This window comes from Lipotes vexillifer, unplaced genomic scaffold, assembly GCF_000442215.2.
Source record: "Lipotes vexillifer unplaced genomic scaffold, Lipotes_vexillifer_v1.1 scaffold1017, whole genome shotgun sequence".
Lineage (NCBI taxonomy): Eukaryota > Metazoa > Chordata > Mammalia > Artiodactyla > Lipotidae > Lipotes > Lipotes vexillifer.
The window spans coordinates 2,859,937-2,870,078 of NW_006772141.1; the positions used below are offsets into that span (position 1 = coordinate 2,859,937).

At 42.5% G+C, this 10,142-nt stretch overlaps 1 protein-coding gene across 1 annotated transcript in view; it reads left to right on the forward strand.

Moving 5' to 3' along the window:
- AK7 (adenylate kinase 7) overlaps window positions 1-10,142 on the forward strand; it is a 64,973-nt gene that overhangs the window by 47,848 nt on the left and 6,983 nt on the right. Inside the window, exons 13-15 of the mRNA XM_007447330.1 lie at window positions 4,183-4,311; window positions 4,745-4,813; window positions 9,114-9,311. Of these exons, the coding sequence (XP_007447392.1) occupies window positions 4,183-4,311; window positions 4,745-4,813; window positions 9,114-9,311 (396 nt within the window). The remainder of the gene's footprint in view (window positions 1-4,182; window positions 4,312-4,744; window positions 4,814-9,113; window positions 9,312-10,142) is intronic.

A 10,142-nucleotide genomic window follows, 5' to 3' on the forward strand; every position in this document is an offset into this window, starting at 1 on the left:
CCCCCCCCCCCCCCGCCCCTGCTCTGGGCCACCCTCCCCTCTCAGGTCTTCTGGCACCCCACCCTTTGTCCCTCCAGGGTAGTCTTCCCAGTCACTCTTGTCAGGAGTAATCCCTTCACACCCTCCTCTGAAGTCCTGTTTACCCCTTTTCCTCTCCTTCCCCCAGGCCACTCCAGTCTAGTTTATGGGGTGGAGAAAATGTTTTTGTCTGCATACACTGAGCATTCACTTAAACCAGCTCATCATCTGAGTCTGGGTTTCTGCTTTGGTGTAGGCTGGGCCAGGAGGAGATGGAATTTGGAATCCCAGAGGAAAAGGTACGCAGAAAACGCAGATCAACACTTTGAGATATGACACTGCCCCTGCCTCGCCTGTGACACTGGCGAATCACTATCTTGGTTTTAGAGTTTAATAGCATCCTGGCTCCTACCTTTTGGGAGAGGGGAAAAAAACAAACTAAGACACTCCATTGTGAGGACACCTGTGGAAGGAAGTCTGGCAAGGCCACATGAAAGGGCAGGGGACTGGGAGTTTTAGGAATCCACAGGTGAACATGGCCATGTGTACATATGCTGTAAGCCTGGGGTATAGGGCCAGAAACAAACACGTGACAGCATTTATTGACAGCAACATATAACTTGCCTCTGCAAGGACCCAAAAGTCTTATCCAAGGACTTCGTGTAACAGGATGACATGAAATACTGACTGGGCTCTTTTCACATCCGGGGAGGTGACCACACAGAACAAGAATTATGGCTGAGAGCAGTCACTGCATCACCCAAGTTCAAGAAGGGCCTGTCCTTGGCAGCAGAGTCTGTTCTTCCCGCAGATGCAAGAGAGGCCAAACTGGGTCAGCAGCCTCTGTCTTCAGAGGGGAACGGGGAGGGACACAAACCTGCCTACGGTCAGCATGCCCTCCCACCCACTTCCTACAAGATGGCGATAGTGCAGTCAGTCCCCTTTAACCTTAGGAAAGTACTTTTTTCTTCAAGTTTGTCCCAAACTCCTTCCTATTCATATTTACCTGAAACTAGAAACACGGACCCAGGTCACGTTTAAACAAAATAACACCTGTGAACCCATGGCATTAACCTATGTAGAAATTTCACAGAACGAGGACGCAGAGGTTAGCACACTTCTCCCTCACGTGAACTAATGTGTCATCATGTGATTCTAAGGATTCCAGCAAGACAGATCTCACAATCCCACAGTGAGACACCTCCATATCCTTTTCTATTCATGATTCCACTTCCGTCGGCCCCTGACCATTCAGCCAAAATAGGGACTTGGTGAATGCACTAGAATGCACAGAATCCCACTGGTTGGTGGGATTCCAGGTGATCACTGAACCAGTCTTCCAAGTTTTCTGTGAGTTTGAAAATAAAAAGTTGGGGAGAGGGATGTATATAAATGTATCAACTTTTATGTTGATAGCATAGTGTCTCTACTGTGTATGGATTATTTTAAAAACCTTGGTTGCAGCTATCTGTTTTTAAACTAAGTTTTAGTAATTATGAATATGCATTAATATTAGCATTTTAAACATTACTGTTATTTGAAAGGCAGACTTAAAATTTAAAAAACAGAAGAAGCAGTGAGGTGTCGTAAAGTGCATCCAGCAGGGCTGTGCTCATTCTCTTTAAAACAGAGGTAACCATCCCCTTCCGAGATGCTCAACGCCGCCAGCCAAGATCACGAGCGTATCTCCAGGAGGTCACAGTTCTCTAGAAAAAGGCTCTTGGGCTTGGCCCTTTGTGTACTCACATTCCGTAATTATCATAAACTGCCATGCAAGCTCTTTTCTGGCGTAATGAACACTTATTTCTAAAACAAACAGAAATGAATGGCAAAGCTCACTGCCTGAAATAAACCAAAGGATGCCTTGGAGGGGGCCGAAGCTAGATTTCCGAGCCTGTGCCTTTCCTTACCAACGAAGCTTTTGAAAATTGAAGATAGAATGTTTAAATAAAAATTGTCTTTTGATATCAGTGTATCCCTCAGTAGGGCTCAGTAGTTGCGGCACATGGGCTCCAGAGCGCATGGGCTCAGTAGTTGCGGCACACAGGCTCTCTAGTTGTGGGGTGCGGGCTCATTTGCCCCATGGCATGTGGGAGCTTAGTTCCCAGACCAGGGATTGAACCTAGACCAGGGATTGTCCCTTGCATTGGAAGCCGGCTTCTTAACCACTGGACCACCAGGTAAGTCCCCCCCTTGACATTTTTTAAATGTGGGTTTAGGGACTTCCCTGGAGGTCCAGTGGTTAGGACTCTGTGCTTCCACTGCAGGGGCCATGGGTTTGATTCCTGGTCGGGGAACTAAGATCTCGCATGCACTGTGCAGAGGAAAAAAAAAAAAGAATGTGACTTTATTTCTTTACAGCATTTTGAACCTTACTGAGAAGTAACATCAAATCATTTCGAGGAATTTCATTATGTTAAATAACACCTTTGATTATTTTTTTTGTCTCTGCCATATTATTTAAATTTCTGAAAGACACAATTATTTTCTGAATCAGTTACTGCCTAATGATTCGTGTGGCAATGAAAGGTAGAAGAAAGGAGAGGTGTTTTAATTAGTTCATTTTACTGTCATTAACAGAGTAATAAAAAGAGACCCCAAATTATTCTATATTGTAGACCCACTGATAATCTGAACATATAGTGCTACCCTAGAAAGAGCTTTGGAGCTCAATTTCTCAAACTCGTCAAGCTTGTATTACTGTAATGTATACATTAAGCCAAGTAAGGGCAGGGCTGTGTCTTAGAAATGATAGCTGTTCAACAGTTACATGATAGATGAATATTTTGGAGGAGTTACATCATATTGTCTTGGAAACACTGTGATAGTTTTAGAACAAACTCCTCCATCCTCAGCCCCCGCCCAAGCAACTGCAAGAACCCTGTGTCCATGGCTGGAGAGGGAACTGTCCAGTGGGGTGAAGGTCTGCAATGCCCACTGGAAAAGACAGGGAAGAGGGGGCTACGCTCCTTTCTGCAGCCTTAAAGAGAACAGTGCCTTTAAGGGTCAAGATCAAGGTTGATTCTTATTCAAATGTAGCAAATATTTATTGGGCACCTACTATCAATAAAGTGTGTAGAGAATTCCCTGACGGTCCAGTGATTAGGACTCTGGGGTTTCACTGCCTGAGGGCCATGGTTTGATCCCTGGTCGGGGAACTAAGATCTCACAAACCATGCGGTGCAGCCAAAATAAAAAATAAAAAACAAATCGTGTGGCATCAGCATGCATGAATACCATCCCACTGAATTCTCACAACAGAAGCATTTATTATCACGTATTAAGGTTATAGAAACATATATCAAAACAGAATTGAGTAAATCCTGCTGGCAAGTGAGAACACTCTGGATTCCTCCAATTACTCCTCATTCAACTTCACCCAAAAGTTGTGACCACGGAAGAACATTCTGGAAGTGCAGACATAAGCATCCGATTCTGTTCTTTCTTGCAGACAAGCTCACTGGGTTCTCCTACTTTATTGGGCATGAGAGTTCATGTGTTGTGCTCAAAATACAAAACCACATATTTTTCACTTTAATGCAAAAATAAGAGATTTTCAATAGTAATTGAAATTATAGTAATAGTAATCTTGACTACACAAGAATTTTTGAGATCACTTTACTTTTTAAATTTTTTTTAACATCTTTATTGGAGTATAATTGCTTTACAATGGTGTGTTAGTTTCTGCTGTATAACAAAGTGAATCAGCTATACATATACATATATCCCCATATCTCTTCCCTCTTGCATCTCCTTCCCTCCCACCCTCCCTATCCCACCCCTCTAGGTGGTCACAAAGCACCGAGCTGATCTCCCTGTGCTGTGCGGCTGCTTCCCACTAGCTATCTATTTTACGTTTGGTAGTGTATATATGTCCATGCCACTCTCTCACTTTGTCCCAGCTTACCCTTCCCCCTCCCCGTATCCTCAAGTCCATTCTCAAGTAGGTCTGCACCTTTTTTCCCATCTTGCCCCTAGGTTCTTCATGAACATTTTTTTTCTTAGATTCCATATATATGGGTTAGCATATGGTATTTGTTTTTCTCCTTCTGAGTTGCTTCACTCCGTATGACAGACTCTAGGTCCATCCACCTCACTACAAATAACTCAGTTTCGTAATGTAGAATGTGACTGCACAGTAATATTTTTTTTTCTTTTTATTAGGTCGACTAGAAGATGAATATATAATTAGATTTATAAAAGAAAAGCTAAAATCCATGCCTTGCAAGAATCAAGGTTACATTTTGGATGGATTCCCAAAGACCTATGATCAAGCCAAAGACCTGTTCAACCGTAAGTGTGGGTGTTACCTTTATTTTGAATGTTTACATTCAAATAAGTCACAGCTTTATTGTTCAGAGTAACAGTAGTCACAATTAAAATGAACAAAAAAATCGGAGCGGCTATATCTAAAATGCAGGCTTTCCTAGCTATGGCTAGTTTTCATTAGTGACTACTAGTTAAAATATTTAATTATTTTAAAAATAATTTTATTTATTTATTTATTGGCTGGGCCGGTTCTTAGTTGCAGCATGCGGACTTCTTAGTTGCGGCATGCGTGCAAGACCTAGTTGTCCAACCAGAGATCGACCCAGGCCCCCTGCATTGGGAGTGCGGAGTCTTAACCACTGGACCACCAGGGAAGTCCCAAAATATTTAAATTTTTTTGCACAATCCTTATTAATAATATGTAATAAACTTGACGATGTGTATTTTGTTTTACCAGAAGGAGAGGAAGAGGAAGAGGAAGAAGCCAGAGGCAAAAGGTTTCCCTTTGATAAATTAATCATACCTGGTAAGTTTAAAACACTTCTCCAAGGTCATATTTAAAGGAATGCCATTTGATATCTCTTTTGTACCAAAACAATCTTTTTGATGTGAATAAAATAGCTTTGTTTGTTTGTTTTAGGAAAAAAGTAAAACGATACACTTAAAATCAAACTTCCAAACTAAAGAATTCACTGGGGGTAAATATCAGGGATATTAAAATTCTGAAATGGACAGAAGTCCCTTTGAGAGCATTCATTTCTCCTGTTCCTTCCTGTAAGAGAGCAAAAGATTAGCCAATCTGTTGGTGCCCTGACTTTTTTTTTTTTTCTGTATTTAAAGAAAATTGAGGTATAGTTAATTTACAATATTATAAGTTTCAGGTGTACAACATAGTCATTCACAATTTTTAAAGATTATACTCCATTTGTAGTTATTATAAAATATTGGCTCTATTCCCTGTGCTGTACAGTGTCCTGGCTTCTGAGTCAGTTGGCAAGACCCCCAGGGACTAGATCACTGCCCCTCCTTTCTGTTCTGCTTCAGGTGCTAGCCGTGCCATAATCTTTTCTGGAGGACATTCAGAATCCAGATCTGGGGCTTCCCTGGTGGCGCAGTGGTTGAGAGTCCGCCTGCCGATGCAGGGGACGCGGGTTCGTGCCCCGGTCCGGGAAGATCCCACATGCCGCGGAGCGGCTGGGCCCGTGAGCCATGGCCGCTGAGCCTGCGCGTCCGGAGTCTGTGCTCCGCAACGGGAGAGGCCACAACAGTGAGAGGCCCGCGTACAGAAAAAAAAAAAAAAAGAGTCCAGAATTGAGGCTGGGCAGGAAAAAGCTGCTCGGTTCCCTAACTCCACAGCAAGTTTATCCTGTTACATATTTACACAGAGTTTTCACAACGTACCCTTGAAAGAGAAATATAAACAACTTATTCCACGAAAAAGGATTTGCTGAGCAGGCATTTCTTGTGACTTTGCCATGAACTTTAAAGGTTTTTTCTTTTTTTATCAGTTTGCATGAGGTTTAATCAAGTTTTGGTCATATGGTAAATACAAGAACAGCTATTTTCAGGAACTTAGCCCAAGGCTGTGACTCGGAAGGGCCTGCTTGCTCACCGTGTCAAAGTCCCCAGGAGAGTCGGTTCACAGCTGTAATCCTCTCCTGCCCCTGGTCCAGGCACAGCTTGTGAGGAAGCTTCTGGAAGCAGAGACCATCAGAGAGCAGTCATCCTCAGGGATGGATATTTACTGTTTGCCTGAGGCAGGAACATGAAATGCCGGAGGAATGGGCTGTCTTAGATTTCCTATTAATTTATGTATTTGCCTCAGGAAAAGTTAAAAAGTAAAGTTGATTAGTCTAAATAACCAGGTCTGTCCAGTTTATGAGAGCTGATCACTTCTGGGCGACAGTCATTCATTGCAAACCCCATGGTAAATCCTCCCGTTCCCCCTGAGGCAGCTGGATAAAATTCACCCCAACCCAACCTCTGTCATGCACCAGGCAGCACACAAGATGGGAGCTTATTGAGCCTTTCCACGAGTCTGTGAGGTAGGAATTACTCCCATGTTTCCTTGATCCAAAGCCTGAAGCCCAGAGACTAATGCAAGTCCACTTCGCTGGTAAACGGCAGGGCTTGGATTCAAACTCAGGTCTTCTCATGCCACTGCCTCCAAAAACCAGAATGAATGAAACCCCTCCCTAAGATAAGAAAATGGAAACACAGGAGGTAAAATGATGCATTATTCTTAGTCCTGATCCACTGGGCTGCCCTGTCTGTCGGAGGCGGTCCAAACATGTCTAAGATGTAATCTCTTTGGAATGTTTAGTCTGTTCTTTTCAATTAGCCTCTTTCTAGAAGTTGTCATTATTTTCTATCTTCCTGAAAGAAATCGGATCATTGTCTCATTTGGGCTGCGGGATTTTAGTTTGTGGCAGTGACTGAGGCTAATGCCATTGAAAGAAGAATTTATTACGCACATTTCCCCAGAGAAGGAAGTGTGGCAACCATGCAGGGCCACGTGGGGAAGCACCAGGCTTGGTCAGGAGGCAGGGGAAAGTCGAGGACACAGCCTTTCTTGGGGTTTCCATGGGAAAGGCAAAGCAGGGCAGAGTAAACAGCTTTTTTAGAGGATTGACTAGTGTGAGTAGTTGCAGTGGGCTTTGGTCTCTGGTTGCCTGGTCCTGGCCCTGGGATGAGTTAAGGCAGGAGGAATATTGGCTTGTTATCTGAGTTATATAAAGGGCGTGGTTGGCTTGCATATGTGAGGCATGCTTTCACTTCAAGTGAATTGCTTACTATCTTCAGAGGTAGCCCTGGGAGGGGCATTCTCTCCCTAGGTCTGTAAGCAAAAACGTCATAAGATACAGAAAATAAAAAGCATGCTTAATATCAGCATCAGTGCTTGATTTGAATGATGAAACATTTGGTTGTACAGTAATTCAGTCCTAGGTGGTATTATCTCTCATTGATAAATCATTGCATTTATCACTGTTAGCGTATATCCATTTTGATTCTTTTCAGATCTGTTAGTTGAAGGAGACAAGTTTAAAGCTATACCTATGTGATGAATATGGAAAAATGTGTTAAGACATAGATTTTTCACATGGCTCCAGATAGACCTCTTTGTCGTATACAATCTCACCAAGCAGAAATCTACTCCTTGTTATCTACAGTCAGCCAGTTCAAGGACAGTTAGATGTCCTGAATAATTATCTTGAGACACTGCAAAATCTTGAAGTTCTTTCTGAATCACAAAAGAGAAAGGACTTTAAAAAGTATATCATCTAGTGGGAAATATATTTCATCATATTAAAACTCTGAAAATTAGAAGCCAAGTATATCACTTATTATTTGCAATATTTTATTAACTAGAATCTTCCATCCCCCCCCAATCATGGGAAAAAAAGATACAGTATTACATCAGGAAATTCTTAGATTATGAACAGAATTATTAAGTTTTGATCTACATAGCTGAGATCATAGAGCTTAAATAGATTCAATTTCTGGTGAATTTATTGACATAATTTCAATTTAAGTACTGTACCAGCATGTGGGGCTCCAGATGTCTCCTTTCTTTTGAAAAATATAGCTACTCGTGCAAATCAAATGGTGAAAGATGAGCACTGAAACTAAAGTAAAATAGGTCAGAAGAGTGGTAATATCAGACAATGATTATGAGTTTGTAGGATCTTATTCCGTAAGCTCTGTCCTCAGCCTTTGTTTTCACTATTTGCTTTCACACGAAGCAGATGAAGCTCACACGTGTTCCACGCCCCCTGGCCAGCACCACACTATGGACTCCACACGATACACTTATTTTTCTCACCCACTCAAGAAAGCTTATTAGAATGCAGTTAAGTGAGAATGGCATTTTTATGTGGCAAACCAATACAATTTTAGAATAAAAATTAAATCAGTCCCAAGCTTTGCCAGGCTCTTATAGGCAGCAAGTTATTTTCGATACACCTGGTTACTGATCTGGGCACCAAGGTACTCTGGTCCTGTTGAGAACAGCTGAGAACAGTAACTCGCCTAGAAAGCTTATTACACAGATCTACACTTTAATTATTCACTCATTCATTCATTCACTCCACGAATATCCACTGAATTTGTGCCAGGCACTGGAGAAACAGCTGCTTTTACAGTTTAAAAGAAAATTGCAGGTGGGTGAAGTGGTCACTGTCATTAATATGATCTGTGTGATCACTGTCATTAATATGTGATCATTAATATGATCACTGTCATTAATATGATTCGATAAGCATTAGCCATGTTTTACTGACCATAGATGTTTCATAGCCCATGGCATGAAGTGAGGGAAGAGCTCAACTCATGGAAAATAAAAATCCCAGGGGAGTCTCTATTTTTATTAAGTTGGCGAATCAGCCATGAAAGCATTTCCCTTATAGCCTTGAGTCTCTTTGGGAGCCTGTGATATTGTACTGGAAAAGTGGCAAGGTGATGACAGGTATCATAGGGTTATTAGAGATTTGCATTTACAATTTCTGCTGTTTTTATTTTTTTAAAAAAAAGAAGAAGGAAGGAAGGAAAGCAGAAAGGAAGGGAGGAAGGAAGGGAAAGAAGAACTATAGATCTCACAAAATGCCCACTGATTGGGCTTCACAGTGTGGTCTCTGGAAACATGGGTGATTGGCATGCATCTGTCCTCCATGAGAGGCAGAAAGAAGGCCAACTTGTCAGACCCTTTGCCGTGACAGGAGATCCCACCTGGTAACCAGACATTCGGTCGAGCAGTGGCCCGTCCACCAGCACCTGCCTGCAAGCTCCGCAGTCACTGTGTTAACTCACGAGCTTCTCCTTCTCTCCAGAATTCGTTTGTTCGCTGGATGCCTCAGATGAGTTCCTCAAGGAGCGGGTGATGAATCTCCCCGAGAGCATCGTGTCGGGGACTCACTACAGCCAGGGCCAGTTCCTCCGGGCTCTGAGCAACTACCGGGACATCAACACTGAAGATGAGACTGTCCTCAACTACTTTGACGAACTTGAAATCTATCCGATACATATTGGTACGAAATAAACTCAAGGATAACCTGCAAGTGGAGCAACGCTGCCTGGTGTCAGGACCCCCGGCCAACTGTGTGCACGCTTTCATAGGGCTGGGGGAGGGTGGGTCAGTATAACCGTGTGCCCGGGGCCTGGGAAGTCACAGGATAAGACAGAGGAGTTGTCTACTTGAGGATTTGGTGGTGTGGCGGGTGTTATTGTCATATGAAAACATGCGGATATATCACGAAGTTGAATACCAAATTGGCATTTTTTATTTTATTTTATTTATTTTTTTAATTTTAATTTTTTACCAAATTGGCTTTTTTTTTTTTTTTTTTTTTTGGCTAATGCATTTTTAAAATAGGTGCACTTTTGACAAGATGATGGAATGACATAGCATTTGTTTGCTTTTTACCCCACAATCTCACTGAAATGATTTCCCCCAAAATTTTAAGAAAAAAAAATCCATAACAGGTACAGGAAGGGGTACAATCATCTGATAAGAAAAAAAAATCCATAACAGGACAGGAAGGGGTACAATCATCTGATAAGAAAATTTGAGGCTTTTCTGGAATATACCAGCAGATGAGATTGGATTTTAAAAGATAACAGAGTAGAAAACTCAAAAGGATCTGACAGGGGGCTTCCCTGGTGGTTCTCTGGTTAAGAATCTGCCTGCTAGTGCAGGGGACACGGGTTCAATCCCTGGTCCAGGAAGATCCCATGTGCTGTGGACCAACTAAGCCCGTGCGCCACAACTACTGAGCCTGTGCTCTAGAGCCCACGAGCCACAACTACTGAGCCCATGTGCCACACTACTGAAGCCCGCATGCCTAGAGCCCATGCTCCAG